The following is an 18,082-nucleotide window of genomic DNA, read 5'->3' on the forward strand; positions in this document are numbered from 1 at the left end:
CCCCCCCCCACCGCCCGAACATGCTGCAAATCTTCATGCCACCGCTGCCAGATCCCAGAAACCACCGTGCACATCACCCCGGCAATAGTGCAGTGCCGACTCTGGCCCATGATCACTGGCTTCACCTGCACAGAGTTGGGGTGTTGGAGAACACCGCATGGGCTCCTTTATGACTGTGCCCTCGGCTCCTTCAGTGGAGGTAAGGTTCATTCTTGCAATGGGGTTTATGGGTATTTCTGGCAGCTATGAAACTGGCTGCTGCGCTGTTTGGTATTCTGTGATGTTCACCCAAGTCACTTTTTAAAAGATCAAGCCCCCGGGTTTCCTGAGTCTGGTTTGGCATTTTGGTGCCTTGATTGATGGGTGGACCCAGCACTAATGTGAGCCCATATTGACAAGTGGTTACATTGGTGTACCAGTGGTTGTGACGGGCCCCCTTACTTTCCAGGCCCCCAGGCTTCTGTCTACTCAGCCTAATGCTTAATGCGCCAGTGCCTGTAATGCCTGAAAGACCTGGCTAAGACTCCTCTTGGGGAGGTGTTGTCTTCTTCAGGAATGTGTCCAGTGTTGTTTGCCTCATTTGGTTTTTCTTCATAAATTTCTTTATATGCAGCAAACACTGCATGAACATTCCTCTCTATCATTGAAAAACATTCAGTGTCTGGGTCCTTCTCTTCAGCACACTTCAGCAAGTTGTTAAGGTCTGCAAAGAATTTGGCTAACCCCTTAACAATGAACCTCTTCTGCTTCCCTTGCTGCTTCTTCAGTTATTTGCTCTTGTTCTAGCTCCAGCAACTCATCATTTTTTAGTTCCTCAGGAACCACTTCTAAGAGTTCTTCATTGTCTTCATCATCTATGTCTAGATTCAGATTGTTGTTTACCATGTTGATAACAGCTCTATTAATCCTGATACAGGTCCCTCTGCTTTTGTGTTAGCTTTATAGCTTTCAGTGGAGCCAATTCATTCACAGCTTGGAGAATTTTTTTTAGTTTTTGAGGATCTTCGTGATTGTCGAGTGTAACATGCCTAAATCACGAGCAATAACATTCACTGATTTTCCACCTTCGTGTTTAATAACCTTTTGTTTCACTTCCAAATCTCTATTCTTCTCCTTTTATCCCGTTACTACTCTCACTAGCACTGGTTTTGCTGTACTGGGGATCCATGATGCACTTCACGGTAATATTTTTGAAAGAAAATTACACAGAGATAATGCTACAACCCTCAAGAGATGAGCGATACAGGAGATTGAATGCTGCTGCGAACGAGTCAAAATAGGGGAAGTTCACATTAAAATCATGATAGAAAGTACATAGCCAGTAACATAGGCATTTATTATGCTATAAAGACCTATGTATTATAGGTTAAATATGTACTGTACCATTATACGCTTGGCAGCGCAATCACTTTGTATACAAGAGACGTGAGATACACGTGTTGAGTGCATGAAGCTGTTGCATTCGCTGCATCCAGTTACGTTCGCTATGTCCTGTTCTCTGATTGGGATTTCTGAACTCTATTATAATCTTATGGGACCACAGATGTAGATGCGATCGGATGTTGCCCGAACGGACGTTATGCAGTGCTGTAATGCTCTATGAATTGGCTCATCCTCTGCTAAGGGCAGAGATGGTTGATCAACAATTTCTCTTTAAAGAAGATAGAATGCAACTCCTTTAAACAAAAATATGAATATATCTATTGGACAATCAACATACAGTTATTCCCTGAGATATGATAAAAGCTGCTCATGTTTTAACAAAAATGGGAAAAAGTCTACTTTTGAAATTTTGGTAATCATCACTGCAAAGAGACTGGACACCACTGCTATTTACAGCAGTATGTCTCCAAGCTACAGGTACTCCCTGACTTGCAACCAATGCGACTTGCGGCCATCTGTACATACGAATGAAAATTTTTTTCAAAATTAAAGAAAAAATATAAAATTTACATGCATTATGTTGTATTTGATGAACTAATACACACAGGACATTCAAGAGCCAAAATATGTGTACTTGTTCGTTGGGGTCCGTAGGCTGGATGCAGCCATCTTGATTCCTGTATGCATGCACGAGTCTTCAGTTGGTACGTGTGCAATGGGTTCGCGTATTGGAGTTTATTTGGCGCATGCGTGAGATAAGGGCACAAATTCAATATCGTTAGTACACAACTCTTGTGCATGCGCCATCCAAACTCAAGTACATGAACGCACAGCTTTCGCGCCAACCGAAGACTGGAACATGTGCACAGGAATCAAGATGGTTGCACCCAGCCTATGGATCCTGGGATACCGGCTGATAAACGTAAGCATAGACCAGAATATGAAAAGATACGCCAAGGTTGATCAACAAATTCAGGAAGTTTTAAGTTGTTATCATCAAATCTATGATGAAAAATAAATGATTTTTAAAAAGTTTGTTTTAAGACTTTTGGTATTCCACACAAGCGGGCAAAATTCTGACATGTCCATTTCAAGGTACAACTATCCTTCAGTCCAAATTATGGTAGTAAGTCAGGGAGTACCTGTATTTCACAGAGAAGCAATATCAGAATTGGTGCCTGTTGCCCCATCAAGTCTATCCTGCCTTCTGATTGAGTCATCTCGACAGTCTCATTCACTTGCTCCTTTGCTTTGGCACTGCAGATTATCCTCTCAAGTATCCATCCTGTCTCGCTTTGAAGGAACTGATTTAATTTCCGTTATCCATATAAGCAGTATAAATGTTACCTTTTTTTTCAATCTACATGTAGTTTGTATCCAAAATTTTAGATGGATGCCCCCCCCCTACCGTCCAGCAACAATTTCTTACTCAGAACAATCCCTCCAATCTTTCAGAACCAGTAATTGCCTTGTTCACCTCTGATCTCTTCTCAACTGTTTACAAGTTGAACAAACCCAGTTTTTCCATACTATCTTTATGAATGAAATCCCTATTTCCTCATCCTTGAAACCATTTAATAAGTTCTTCCAGTGGTCTCTTTAGGACTTCTACATCGTTCCAAAAGTTAAATGGCCAGAATTCATTACATATTTCTTGTCAAGACTTGATTTTTTTTTAATGCAAATTGAATATAACTTTAATTTTGTATTCTTTATTTCTAATGAATGATCCTGCAATACTCTATGGTTTAATCATGGCTAACTTTGAAAATTCAGGTTTTGCAATCAGTAAAAGCATAAATGCTGGAGGAATTCAGCAGGTCTCACAGAGCCCATAGAAAGATATATAACTGAAATTTCGGGCCTGATCCCTTCTTCAAGGTATGAGGAAAAAGCAGACAGGCAGCTAAATAAAAAGGCTGGCAGAGAAAGGGGGGGGGAAGGGTGTGGGGGAGGTGAGATGGGTAGGGGAAAGCATGGGCTAACAGACAAAAGGCCACAATTGTGTATGGATCAGAGGATGGGAGAGGAAAGGTAAGAATTGATCAGGGAGGGGCTGGAGGAAGGAGAGAGAAGGAAAGACAAAGAGCTAGAGCAAGGGAAAAATAGGGAAAGCAATCTCCCAGTCAGCGACCAGTCTCTCGATGTTCATCAGACCACAATAGAAGCACCGGATGCAGTACATCATCCCTGCAGATTCAGGTGAAGTGTTGCTTGTGGGCCCCGATAGGTGGTGAAGAAGAAGTAGGCACATGTGGTATTTCTTGTGGCCACAGAGGGTAGGTGTCAAGGGGGTGATTGGTAGGAAGGGAGGAGTGAACAAGGGTTTCCCTCTGTCTTCTTCCCTCCAGCTTTGCATTCAGAGAGCCACTCACTCCCCTGATCAATTCTAACCTTTGCTCTTCTGTCTTCCTATCCATATTCAATTATCACCTTTTACTGTTGGCCTGTGCTTCCCCCAACATCTGCTGCCCTTTCCTCCCTTCTTCCCCAGCCTTTATATTCAGGTGCTTACCTGCTTTTTCCTCACACCTTGAAGGGCTCATGTCCAAAATATTGGAGATTTATTTTTGCCTCTGATGGACACTGTGAGATGCACTGAGTTCCACCAGCATTTCTGGTTGTTTTTGCCACAATCACGGCATCTGTTGACTTTGGTGTTTTGCTCTTGCCATCAATATCATTGTAAGTTTGAACTCTAAATGCTGCTTTTCAGGCGATCTTAAATGATTTTCATGAGACGGTACCATCACCATAAAATGCACTATTCTAATTTGCTTTTCTAACTGTCCAGATAACAAATGTAGCTGAAATTAAAAAAAACCTGAGAAAATGTAAAAAGAATTTGAAAGAGTTAATTGATGATTACTAAGAATAAAAGTTCTTGTGGGAACTTTTATGGCTAACTTTTAACAATGATGGTTCCACCACCATCCTTATTCTTTAGAATAGTGACACAAATAGTTTTCATCCACCCAAAAAGGGCTGACAGCAACTTGTTTCCACAGCTCTCTGAAAAAATGGTAGCTCAAATTGACCCTCCTTCAAAGAACAAGGCTTTTTTGTTCATGCCATAGGAGTGGAACTTGAAACCAAAGGCATCTAGCATAAGAGTCAAAAATCCAATTCACTGACTCATGGATAGAGCAAGATTTCAGTAAGTTTTTCATTTACATTGACAAGAACCATAGTTTTCTTGATCCTTTCTTCTTGAGACAGTTTGTGACATCCTCTCATCTTGATTGACTTTTCTTTTGCCTCCTCCACAAAATACTGCTGGAATGGGTGAACCGTGCAAAAAAAATACATTCAGCTGAAAATTCAGGTCCATGGCAGTTTTCTTCCCCTCATGCTTAGTTTTCCCTTTTATTCCATATTTATTGCATTAGCGATCTTAAATTTTTGTAAATAAGTTGAACTTGCAGTGAAAAATTAAAGATGAAGTGAAGAAAATAAATCAAATGCTCATAAGGAAATGATGCTTTGAGCTTCTGGGTTATTTGAGATTGACTGTCATTTACATTTTTAACAATGGAACAGGTCAGCAGTAGTTGAGCTGAGTATAGATAATTCTGAGCATTCATTGGGTTTACAAGATTGGCATCAAACAGTTTTATTTGATTAATGCTTGCTCAAGACAAGCTAATAGATCAATGTGTGTTATGATAGGGAACTTGTTTACTATGTTTATAGGATGAGATCATCTGTACAGATATATGAATGTATTTCAGTATACAAAAGTGCTGGAGAAACTCTATAGGTCATGCAGTATCCATGGAAAGCAAAAGCCACTTGACGTTTCATGCCTGGGCCCTTCTTCAGCAGTGCCAGAAATCAAGCAGACGTTTGATTTTAAAAAGGTGTGGGGGGGTGGGTGGTGAAGAAGAAAGAGGATGAACACAGGCCAAAAGGTAAGAGGTGAAAGAAGAAACAAGGGGGGAAATGTAAAAGGTTAAGAAGGATGGCTCTCAAACAGGAGAAGGAAGGGAAGAGGGTGAGGAGCTGTCTGAAGGGAGGCTGAGGGATGAGTCAAAAAGTCCAGGGAAGGGGGTTGATAGGAATTGGAGAAGTTGATATTTGATGCCATCTAGTAGGGAGAGTTGTGAGACAGAAGATGTTCCTCCAATTTACGGATAACCTCAACTTCATTGTACACAAGGCCTTGGGCAGACATGTCAGTGTGACAAGGGGGTGTGGATTTGAACTGGTGGGCCACTGAGAGATCCTTACTGTTGCAGCAGATAGAGCTCAACAATGTGATCTCAGAGTCTGCATTCAGTCTCTCTAATGTGGAGGATAACCAAATACAATAAATAACCCCTACAGCTTAACAAATAAAATGTGGCTTCACTTGGAAGGACCATTTGGAATCCAGAATAGTGTTGAGAGTGGAGGCACAAGAGCAAATGTTTGCAGTCACAATTAATTGCAATTGATGGAAAGGGATGAATGGGCGAGGGAATCACAGAAGGAGCAATCCCTATAGAAAATGGGGAGGGAAAGATGTCTTCTGGTGTGAACTTGTAGATGATGGAAATTGTGGAAAATGGTCTGTTGGATGTAAAAACTGGTGTGGTAGTAGGTAATGACAAAGAGAATCTTGTCCTTGTCTCTGTGGGGGGGATGGTGCCAGGGTAGATGAGCAGGAAATCAAGGAGATGCAAGTGAGGGCAGAGTTTATAGCAGTAGATGGGACATGACATTCTCTGAAGAAGGGGAATAACTCTGATATCCTGAAATGGAAGGCCTCATTCTTGGAGAAACTGCAGCAGAGTTAGAGTAATTGAAGTTCAAGTTTATTTAACATCCAGTTGTACAAATCTTTCTTCTTTTCTTTCTTTAGCTTGGCTTTGCGGACGAAGATTTATGGAGGGGTAATGTCCACGTCAGCTGCGGGCTTGTTTGTGGCTGACAAGTCCAATGCGGGACAGGCAGACACGGTTGCAGCGGTTGCAAGGGAAAATTGGTTGGTTGGGGTTGGGTGTTGGGTTTTTCCTCCTTTGCCTTTTGTCAGTGAGGTGGGCTCTGCGGTCTTCTTCAAAGGAGGTTGCTGTCCGCCGAACTGTGAAGCGCCAAGATGCACGGTTGGAGGCGATATCAGCCCACTGGTGGTGGTCAATGTGGCAGGCACCAAGAGATTTCTTTAAGCAGTCCTTGTACCTCTTCTTTGGTGCACCTCTGTCTCGGTGGCCAGTGGAGAGCTCGCCATATAACACGATCTTGAGAAAGCGATGGTCCTCCATTCTGGAGACGTGACCCACCCAGCGCAGTTGGATCTTCAGCAGCGTGGATTCGATGCTGTCGGCCTCTGCCAGCTCGAGTACTTCGATGTTGGAGATGAAGTCACACCAATGAATGTTGAGGATGGAGCGGAGACAATGCTGGTGGAAGCGTTCTAGGAGCTGTAGGTGATGCCGGTAGAGGACCCATGATTCGGAGCCGAACAGGAGTGTGGGTATGACAACGGCTCTGTATACGCTAATCTTTGTGAGGTTTTTCAGTTGGTTGTTTTTCCAGACTCTTTTGTGTAGTCTTCCAAAGGCGCTATTTGCCTTGGCGAGTCTGTTGTCTATCTCATTGTCGATCCTTGGATCCGATGAAATGGTGCAGCCAAGATAGGTAAACTGGTTGACCATTTTGAGTTTTGTGTGCCCGATGGAGATGTGGGGGGGCTGGTAGTCATGTTGGGGAGCTGGCTGATGGAGGACCTCAGTTTTTTTCAGGCTGACTTCCAGGCCAAACATTTTGGCAGTTTCTGCAAAACAGGACGTCAAGCACTGAAGAGCTGGCAACTCAATGGGCAACTAAAGCGGCATCATCTGCAAAGAGTAGTTCAGTGCATTTATACAAATATTCAATGAAATAAATATTATTGTTGAATAAATAGTTACACCAGGGATGATTTGTATGAGCAGTTTATCAGTTGTTTAGCAGTCTCACTGCCTGTGGGAAGAAGCTATTTCTCAACCTAGTGGTTTTGGCTCTGATACTCCTGTATCTCTTTCCTGACAGGTGTTGCTGAAAGATGCTGTGTGCGGGGAGGTAGGGGTCCTCAATGATTTTTTGAGCCCTCTTTAGACAGTGATTCTGGTAAATGCCATCAAAGGTGGGGAGTGGAGGGAAATACCAGTGATCCTCTCTGGTGCTCTTATGGTCCTGTGGATTGATCTCCGATCTGATGTTCTTCACCAGCCACATTACACTGTGATGCTGCGCCTTCCTGACAAATGAGGAAATATTGTTTCCAGGTGTGACAGATTGTTATATTTTATATTGTATATAGATATGTTTTTGGAAGATGGATTGTGGGATTTTTAGTTAGATATAAACACCAAAACAGATTTCATTTAAAATACCGGAGCTCTGCTCAAGCCAGACAGCCCAGGCTCCGAGTGCCTTTGTAAAAAAAACTGAAGACTGCCTATAAGGACTTCACAAGAAGGTGTTAATTGGATATGGTGTGGAGTAATGGATTATTGTTTTGGAAAGCAACAGATGAATGAACTCGGAAGATTAGGTCAAGTGCCGCAGTCTGTCTGAATGCAGTTTGCTTTTCTAGGAAGGTCATGGTTTTACAAGCAGAGAGCGTCAAACAGGCGAGAGAGAGAGAGAGAGAGAGAGAATTCAGTTCTGCAGTTCTACAGTTCACCAGCAGTAGCTGGGACTGGAACAGGACAAGCTGGCAAGCTTGTGGAAAAACCCTCATTTTGAAGATGGGTTGTGGGTTCTTAGTTTAGCCTGTTCAAAGCCCTTGTGCTCCATACAAGAGGAGATGACTGGCTGTATAATATTTCACTTGATATAAGTGAAACAAGAAGGAACTCTATGGTGACCTGAAAGAAAGAGGTTATCATCTGGAGAACCCTGATGGGGCAAGTTTCTTCAGCAAGACACTGAAGTGGCTGATTGGAAGGAATCAGTTTGTGTCCAACGAGCAACAAATCTCTCTCTGAAAACCAACAAGAACCTTCCTGAGGGATAACCATTTACCTTTCAAGTACCAAAGCTTGGTGAAGATCCATAAATGTTAAATTATGTGCACAGTATAAGAATTGTTTGATACTGATGTACCTGGAAGAGTGAGAACTGAGATTGGACTGTGAATCAAAGAACTTTCCTAAACTTACACACACATGCAATTAGAATTAGAAGGGGGTTAAATTAAATTAATTGTAATAAGTTAAAGTTTGATCCTGTTTTCATGTTTAAAGATAATTAAAAGCAACTTTTAGGTAGCCATTTTTATTGGTGAACTTATATTGCTGCTGGGTTTTTGGGTCCTCTGGGCCCATAAAACCAGGATAGGCCACTTCTAAAGTATCATGGAGGGTGGTCGTACCAGGTCATCCTGAAATTCATAATCTATAGACTCTGGTTGTTATTCTTGCACCACCTCATGAAATTTTCCACCTCTTCTCTGTAGTGTGGGTCATCGTTGTTACTGATGAGGCCAACTACAGTTGTATCTGCAAACTTGATGACCCTGGAGCAGTGTGAACAAATGTGGGCAGAGTACCAGTATTCTGCTGCCAACCTGGACAGACTGTGGTCTTTCAATTAGGAAGTCCAAATCCATTTACAGAGAGGAGTATTCACTTTCAGCAAGCACATCTTCTCCATGAACCTCTGGGGTATGATCGTATTAAAGTCTGAGATGAAGTCAATGAACATCAGTCTGGCAAATGAGGTGTTGTTCTCCAGATGGGACAAGATAGAGTGGAGGATAAGAGTACAGCATCATCAATGGAACAAATCTGTCTGAAAGCAAATTGAAGTGGGTCCAGTGTGTCTGAGAGGATTCCTTTGATGTGTTCCATCAACAAATGCTCAAAGCCTTGCTGCATGGATTGTTCCACATATCTATCTAAATGACAGGCCTTAGCTGGGACCTATGCAAGTATTATTATGATTGAACAGCAATAATTCTAAGAACAGTTCAGCAATCCCTTATCCTTTTGTTAGCCTAAATTCAAATTTAGATCTTCAGCTTTCCAATTTGGTTTGGAAAGAGACCTTCTCGTTACATTATATTGGGGAAAATGAAAGAAGAAAAAAACAATTTTGATTTGAATTTAACAGTCACTCTTCTGGCGAGGATTATAATGCAAATAATTTGATTTATTAAGGTTCTCCATTGTAAAGATCTTTGTAAAGGTGTGGTGTTGACACTTAGAATGCTGCAATTGACCTTGGTTTCTCTTCTAAGGGTTGCAATGATTTCTGTTGATACAGAAAGTAGTTAGTTGATATTGAACCATTTCTGTATGAATCCAAATACCAGCATTCAGAGTTTGAATTTGTCAGAAAACAATGAGCAAGATGCAAAAAAAAAAGCAGGGATTAACTATAATGTGCAATTTGTTTTGATTAACCTTGCAGGGTTTCCTGAGAAAATTTCACTGAAACAAAGATACCGTCTGCTGGGAAACAGCCTCAATATCCACGTGGTAGCCAAGCTTATTAAGTTGATGGTTAAATGATGCTGAAAATCCATATTTTTATGTGATTATAAATATGTATTTGTTTATTTTAACCAATAAAGAATAGATTCTACAAAAAAGGTTTCACAATGGTGTTTATCAGGAGTGATCATTGATTTTATTAGTACTAATGATTTCATTTATTATGATATATTGGACACGCTGTTGCCTTTTCTGGCATGTATCAGTGAATAATAACTCCATCTGAATTGTTAGCTGTACATTATGACTTAAGCCTGTTATTTACCATGTTTTATAATGCGTTCATTAAAATATTATTAGTTGAGTGGAATTTTTTGTTTAAAGTTCTGGAGAAATTTAAGTTTGGTCCTATTTTTATTGGTTGGATTAAGGCTTTATATAGTAAACCGGTAGCTAGAGTATTGACGAATGGCTTGATTTCGGAACCTTTTAAATTGACTCGATCAACTCGTCAAGGTTGTCCTTTATCACCAGCTTTGTTTGCGTTAGTGATTGAACCTTTAGCACAGTTGATAAGACAAAATACACAGATACAAAGTATGAAAGTTTAAGATGAGGAGTATAAAATTAATTTATTTGCTGATGATGTATTGGTGTATTTAATAAACCCAGCTCAGTCACTTGCATTTGAAGGAATGGTTAATACAATATGGATGTCTTTCTGGATATAAAGTTAATTGGGAAAAAAGTGAAATATTACCGGTAAGTGAAGGAGATTATTCAGTTTATAAGAATATTATTAATTTGAAATGGACTGATCAAATTAAATATTTGGGTATAATTCTGAATGTTTATTATCAATCTTATATAAATTAAATTATGTTCCATTAATAAAAACAATTAAAACTGATTTGATTAAATGGAAAGATTTATCTATTAATTTATTGGGTAGGATAAATACAATTAAGATGAATATTTTTCTGTATATGCAATATTTGTTTCAATCTATTCCGTATTTATTTGATAATTTTTTTTCGAGATTTGAATAAAATGGTTAGGGAGTTTTTATGGAGAGGTAAATTTTCGAGAGTAGCTTTGAATAAATTAACTTGGAAATATGAGTTAGGGGGATTACGTTTACCACATTTTCAAAATTATTATGAAGCAGCCCAACTTAAATTTATTAGTTCATTGATGGATTTGGTACGGCCTCCTAGTTGGGCCAATGAGATGGCAAATATTTCTGAATTTGAAATACATCAATTCTTGTTTAGATGGAATATAAATTTGTTACAGCAATATAATGTGCCTATACTAAAACATTTAATGAAGCTATGGATTAAGAAAAATAAAATGATAGGCTCTAGGGGTGAATTATCGGCTTTGACTCCATTATATAATAATCAACTTATTTCTTTTTCAATACATAATCGGTTTATTGCATTGGAGATTTAAAGGTGTGAAAAATTTGGGAGATTGTTTTAAAGAGGGTAATTTTTTATCTTTTAATCAGATGAGGGACAGTTTTGGTGTTGATAAGAACTCTGTTCCTCTATTACCAAATTCGATCTTTGGTAAAACGTACGTTTGGTAGAGATGATTTTACCTGAAATGACTAAATTTGAGATTTTTCTTATGAAGGTACCAGAGAAGGGTTATATTTCATCTATGTATCAAATATTACAGGATGGTATGGATAAAAAGGTTTGGGATGGGAAGCGGAGATTGGTTTTATTTTTTCCGAGGATAATTGGTTAGATATTTGTTATGATAGTGAAACTCGATTGATAAATGCACATTATGCAATGATTAACTATAATTTTTTTACATCAATTATACTTAACACCTGAAAAATTAAAAAAGTATGGTTTTCATGAATCAGATTTGTGTTTTAGATGTGGTAATTTTGTTGGAACTTTTTTTCATGCTGTTTGGTCATGTATACAATCTTTTTGGAAGAAAATTCAATTGTTTTTAGATTACCTGTATAAGATTAAAATACTTTTAGATCCGACAGTGTTTTTATTGGGTAGTTTGCAACCTTTGAAAGGTTTGGGATTGATAAGTTTCAACATGCTTTTGTATATTTAGCTTTATCTGCATCAAAAAAATGTATTGCTAGTACGTGGAAAGATACAAATATGATTGATATTAATAGATGGCATAATGAGATGAAATATTGTTTAATAATGGAAAAAATTGCATGTTTTGCATGATAATTATAGTTTTTTTATTAATAAGTGGTTGTTATATTCAGAATATTTACATTTCAATTTAAATTGACTAGATCTTAATATGTATGCTTAATTTTTTTAAATATTTTTTCTTTTTTTCTTTATGACTCTCTTTAGGAGAGTTGGCTGAAGATGGGGGGTTCTTTTCTTTTCTCTTTTTTCTTTTTTTTATATATATATATAAATTACATTCATGTTTAGGGTTAATTGTTGTATATGTTATGTACTATTTGTTTTTTGAACGAATAAATAAAGTTTAATAAAAAAATTAAAATATTATTAGATGTATATATTAAATGATTCCTGTTTCTAAAAATGAAATTTAAAAATTGTGCTCAGCAAACTTACAATCTGATGGCAGAAAGTATTTGTCTATTACTCTGACAAGAGTACAACTGCACATACACCTGTTGTTCAGATAAAATATGCACTTAATTTCTTTGCACAGTATAAGGTTTTGCAAGATCTAGGAAGTATATTTTTCAAGGACACATATTAAAGGGGATGTTTCATGAAGGAGCTATTCACTGTCACTGTGACCTTTAATATTATAAATTGCAGCAATCAAGCTATAAAGTTGTACTTTTATGAAATTCTAAGCACAAACATTACACACCCATGATGTTTAAAACTTTTTAAGTCTTCCAGCCACCTTTTCTTAATTAGAATGGAGGAGCATTTTTTTTGCCATTGTCTTCAAGATGTATGAAAAACTAAACAGTGCAATACACAAATATGCTGGAGGAACTCAGCAGGCCCGAAATGTTGGTTACCCTTCACTTCCTTTGGATGCTATGTGAATTCAGGATTTTGTTAATCGTAGATCTGACTGTTTTCAAAGTCATCTTACCTGGGTCTAGAAGCAGAAAGCAAAATACTGTATTGCTACAAATTGTTTGATGTTTTGTCCATCTGTGGCAAGAAGAGAATTAACATTGAAAGAACTAGGGAAAGTTTGAAAGTAAAAATGTCTGAACATTCAAAGTGGCACCATTGGTGAGGACAATGTGGAATGTGTTTGATTTTTCATATTCATGTTTTATTGTGATGTAGCACAGTGGTCTCAACCTTTTTCCACTCATCAGTATTCCCTATGCCATAGGTGCTGTGTGATTAGTAAGACATTGCTTAAGCTGGTATGTGGGTGGAAAGAAAAAGTTTGAAAACCACTGTTTTAATCGTACCTTATTGACTTGTGTGCACGGTTTCATAACTCCAAAGGAAATGGGCCAATGACAGTTTTTCTCAATCAAAATATTTGGGTCTAGAGCAGTGACCTTAAGCAATCCCTTATGAATCACAAAGCACTGATGGCATAGGGATTACTTAAAGTGGTATGTGAGTGGAAATAAAAAGGTTAAGAACTACTGATGTAGGAGGAGAGCTTATCTCATTCACCCACTAAATCTTTGATGACCATTTCTCTCATACAATCCTCTGAACACTCCTTGATTCTCCTATCCATTTACATTGGGATAATTTACAACAGCAAATTAACCTCATAGTCAACATATCTTTGGGATGTTGAAACAAATGCTGCATCTGACTGAATCTCAATGCAGCAACAGGGAGAACCTGCAAACTCCACAGAGCACAGAGGCCAGAATTGATCAAGGGAGGATGAATACCAGACAGGTTGGTGCTAGCCAAGAGAGAATGCTGATGGCTTGTTAATCACAGCCTGTCCAGAGGATTTGTGAATATGACTTGATTGAGTATTGGAAGTAAAGGAAAATAATAATCTGAACTATAAAGTGTTTCACTTGCTGTCAAACTGAAAGAAGGGAGAATGTTGGAAATACCCAGCAAGTAGGTAATAAGAGTTAGTGTTACAGGTGGTCAGCCTTTCAGTAGAGTTGGAGTTTTGAAACAAAGGGGGAAAGGACTGGTCATCTATAATTGTTGAAATCATGGCTGACTGCAGGGAGGTCCAAAATGAGAAGATGAGATCCAATTCCTTGAATTTACAGTAGGTTTAATTTCAACTGTGGGAGGTCAAAGATGGATAGTCCAGAGGTGGATGTAGAATTAATAACTTATCAGGATTCATGTTGGTGACTGAAAAGAGATCCTCTGGATAGCCTTCACCAATCTTAAATTTATAAATGACAGCATTAAACAGTACACTAAATTTGATTAAATATAACTCAAATGAAATGCAACTGAATTGTTGCTTAAAGTGGAACAAGTTTTGGGTTGAATGGTGAGAGAGTTAAGAGTTGATTTTACATCATTGATGTGAAATGTTTGAGAGAGGGCACAAAAGTCAGAGGATGGTTACTCAAATCTCCGGCAGCAACAAAATTCAATCTTCGCTCATTTTACCTTTGTAACAAGGAAAAAAAATCTAGTCTGTTCAGAATATGGGGAACGGAGGAGAAGATAAGTCTGGAGGAAACATGATGAAGAAAGTGAAAATTGCATAGGATGATGCTTTGAATGAGGAGTCTTGTGTGTTGGGATATAAGGATAAGGGGTGTCCTGTCCTTGCTCAGGGTGCAAGGAGAGGGACTGTTTCCAACATTATACATTGATGGAATCAAGTCTTCTAGTTTTTTATATTGTGGAATGTTTGGTTAGTCTTAATAGCTATCTATTTGGAACCATGATGGTTCTAAATTTAGGTATGTTCTCTACTGAAGCAAATGGATAAAAATGTCTTAGCAAAGAAAGCGATTAATTTTGTTTGGTACATCACAATCAAAGATGTGATCAAGGTGAGTGCTAGCTTGAAAAGATCGGTGTTTCACAAAATACAATCAAATGGTGACTGGCAGAGAAAACAATTTGATCCTGTTGTTATGGATCCAATTGGTGATGTAACTTAATGCTAACCTCTTACATGAAGTGACAATGGTAAAGACAGGCTTTCAAGGCATGTTAAAGTTGAGAAGCATGTATTGATTGGATTAAAAACACAAAAGGTTGGAGAAACTCACCTAGTCTAACAGTCCTTTATCTTCTTTGGCTTGGCTTCGCAGACGAAGATTTATGGAGGGGTAAATGTCCACGTCAGCTGCAGGCTCATTTGTGGCTGACAAGTCCGATGCGGGACAGGCAGACATGGTTGCAGGGGAAAATTGGTTCATTGGGGTTGGGTGTTGGGTTTTTCCTCCTTTGTCTTTTGTCAGTGAGGTGGGCTCTGCGGTCTTTTTCAAAGGAGGTTGCTGCCCGCCGAACTGTGAGGCACCAAGATGCACAGTTTGAGGCAATATCAGCCCACTGGCGGAGGTCAATGTGGCAGGCACCAAGAGATTTCTTTAGGCAGTCCTTGTACCTCTTCTTTGGTGCACCTCAGTCACGGTGGCCAGAGGAGAGCTCGCCATATAACAAAGGTAAAAATACATAACCGATAATTTGGGTTTGAGCCTTTCATCAAGGTATGAGAGAATGTCAGCAGGTGTCTGAACAAAAAGCTAAGGGGGGAGGGGGAGGGTTGGGTGGCAAAAGCAGGAGATGATAGGTGGAGGGGGGGGGGGGTGTGAATCCAGGAGTATTTCCAAGTAGTTTGCCAGTCACCCAAGCTGAAGTTTTTACTCTGGTAAAGTGAAGAGCTCAAAAGTTATGTTGGATACCTTTAAAATAATTACAAGATTAGATATTCTATTTAAATTGTAGATCCAAGAGGGAATCATAGGAATGTTACATTTGTACAGAGTTAAGTTGAATTTTTAATGTAATCTTGCAGTGAGTCATTGATTTCTGGAACACTAGCATACGGCAGTGAGCATTGGTTTACTGCATATTGTGTAGAATTTTTGGGTCTGGTCAGTGTAGGCTCATTTCTCCATAGGAAATGGGGCTCCAGAATTCCAGTTCTACCTCTAGATTTTGCTATTTACATTCTGGGAATGCAAAACAAACCCAAAAAGTCTAAAACGTTTTGTTGGGTCAGTATGAAATACCATTAATGCAATTGTGTGTAACAGAAACTTGCCTTTACCCAAAAATTTAAGATATGAAATATAAATTCATATTCAGTGAGAAAAATAACTAAATAAGCACAAAATGCAAAAGAAACAAATTTTATCCATTTCTTTTCAAGGATTCATTATATGGAAAGTGCAATTCTTCCATAAAATGGTGTACTGTAGTTTACCGGAGGGTTCAGAAAGAAATCAGATGTAATCGTGTTTATTGTATCTCAGCTGACTGATAATAATGTGCATGGATCTAATGTGATGTGGGCAAACTTCATATGTTAGGGTCAAAGGTACAACTTTCTTAATATCTGTACTTTAAACAGTTACTTCAACTGAGAACAGTGGAAAGCAAAACTTTGGAGGACATGCAAGTAGCATGATGTATTTAAGGCTACTAATTCTTCTTTGTACATTTTCTACATTGAAATGTGAATCTGAAAATTATGGAAATAATCGGCAAAGTAGAATCAGTTTTGACCAGTAGGTATTATTTTAATCATTTCAAATGAAATTGTTTTTTGAGGGAGAATTAATACATGGATTTTTAAAGTTAATATTTGTCATGCCATGAACTTGCATTAATTCAAGTATATTTTATTCCAAGACCAAGAATTTCTTCAAATAATGGCAATTTGATATTTCAAACTGGCAATTTAAAGAATATTGAGTTCAAGACTTCAGCATTTGGGAAAATTAAACTAAATAATAATGATCTTGAACAATTATCTAAGCAGGTAATAATTAACAATTTCTATATATGAAACCTACTGTTGCAATTTTGTAAAGAATGGAAGTGAATGAGATGTGGAAATAGTAATTTTTAAAATACAATACAAAGTGGCTGACCTAAACAGAAAATTAATTGAGTATTTTGACTTAAATGCTAAACGTTACATCATTTTCATAGGAGAAACTTGTGTGCATCAGTTCTGGAAATAATTGTCTGTTGGTTAGCACATTGTATTGTTTCATGGGATTAATTCAATTGTTTAATTTGAATTTTAGATTAGAAAAAATAAGGATGACATTGTTGAACTGAAAACTGGAGTTCTAATCCCTCAGAATGTTTCTTATATAATTAGTCATCTTAATGAAAGGGTAAGTACATCACACAAGATCTTTATCTCACCTGGTCTTTTTCAATTTGTGTTCATGGTTGTAAAATCAAATTGATATCTAGGACTCAGTAGTATATCTTTGGACTTTGCCTGGAAGGCAAAATATATGTGATTAAAAGTGAGACGTGGCATTTATTTTTTTACTTTCCACCAATTCACTAAAAGATCAGATGGATTGTTTTTCGACAAAATGCATGTAAAGCTTGTCCCACCATTGAGGCTCTTGAAATACCACAATATAAGATGTAAATTAATCAAAAGATATGCAGATTTGGGCTAATTCTTGATGGTGTTGTTACCATTAGTTTTTATTTCAGTAATTTTGATCAAAAGACCAAACTTTTTGCTAATATGTAAAATAAAACAAATAATTTTAAAATAACCTGCCCTGCAGAAAAATGACAAAATTATTTTTTGTCAATGAAATTATTTAAGGAGTATAGTTGGGCATCATGTAAAATGACCAACGATCTGATGTTATCCTGTGAGGAAGAAAAGGTTGAGGTGATCACTATTGGATGAAGTGGAGCTGTGGAGATGCTGGTGATGGAGTATAATATGTCTGAATTTGATAGCTATATATTGGTAAAGTACAATGCATGATATATGTGAATTTAAAGAATAGTTTGTGATAATTGCAACGATTTTATTGGTCACAGATTCTTCATAAATCCCAGCCTTCAGTGAACAATAAATGCTTGCAGTGCAGAAAGAGGTTAATCTTCTAGCACATTTGAAACACTTTACTAAAGCAAGATTGTCTTTCCCTCCAGTTCAAAGGCTTATTATTCTTTCTGCACAACGTGTCATGTTCTCTTCTTTGTCTTTTCACTTATAGCAAATGATTTTCTATCATATTTTCACTAGGGTGTTTGTTCATTTCAGTAATCAATAGATTCCAAGAAAAATGAACCTGGTATTTACTCCAACCTGTGCAGTGTGGATTATCTACATTCTATTTCCTGCTGTTTATCACCCAATTTTATCAACATTTATATCCACTTTTATGTCAAATGGGTAAT

At 37.9% G+C, this 18,082-nt stretch overlaps 1 protein-coding gene across 8 annotated transcripts in view; it reads left to right on the top strand.

Moving 5' to 3' along the window:
• The window catches only part of trdmt1 (tRNA aspartic acid methyltransferase 1), a 98,576-nt gene extending 86,278 nt beyond the window's left edge, over positions 1-12,298 (top strand). For 6 of the 8 annotated variants that reach the window (XM_069914254.1, XM_069914256.1, XM_069914260.1 and 3 more), the window contains one exon: positions 9,763-9,836. Coding sequence is in view for 2 of the 8 variants with exons in the window: in XM_069914255.1 (XP_069770356.1) it covers positions 9,763-9,863 (101 nt within the window). In the remaining 6 variants the exon portion in view is untranslated. Of the gene's footprint in view, positions 1-9,762 lie in introns of all 8 variants that reach the window. The other 2 variants (XM_069914255.1, XM_069914261.1) reach the window with 1 other exon arrangement.
• Positions 12,299-18,082: the final 5,784 nt, after the last annotated feature.

Source organism: Narcine bancroftii, chromosome 1, assembly GCF_036971445.1.
Source record: "Narcine bancroftii isolate sNarBan1 chromosome 1, sNarBan1.hap1, whole genome shotgun sequence".
NCBI lineage: Eukaryota > Metazoa > Chordata > Chondrichthyes > Torpediniformes > Narcinidae > Narcine > Narcine bancroftii.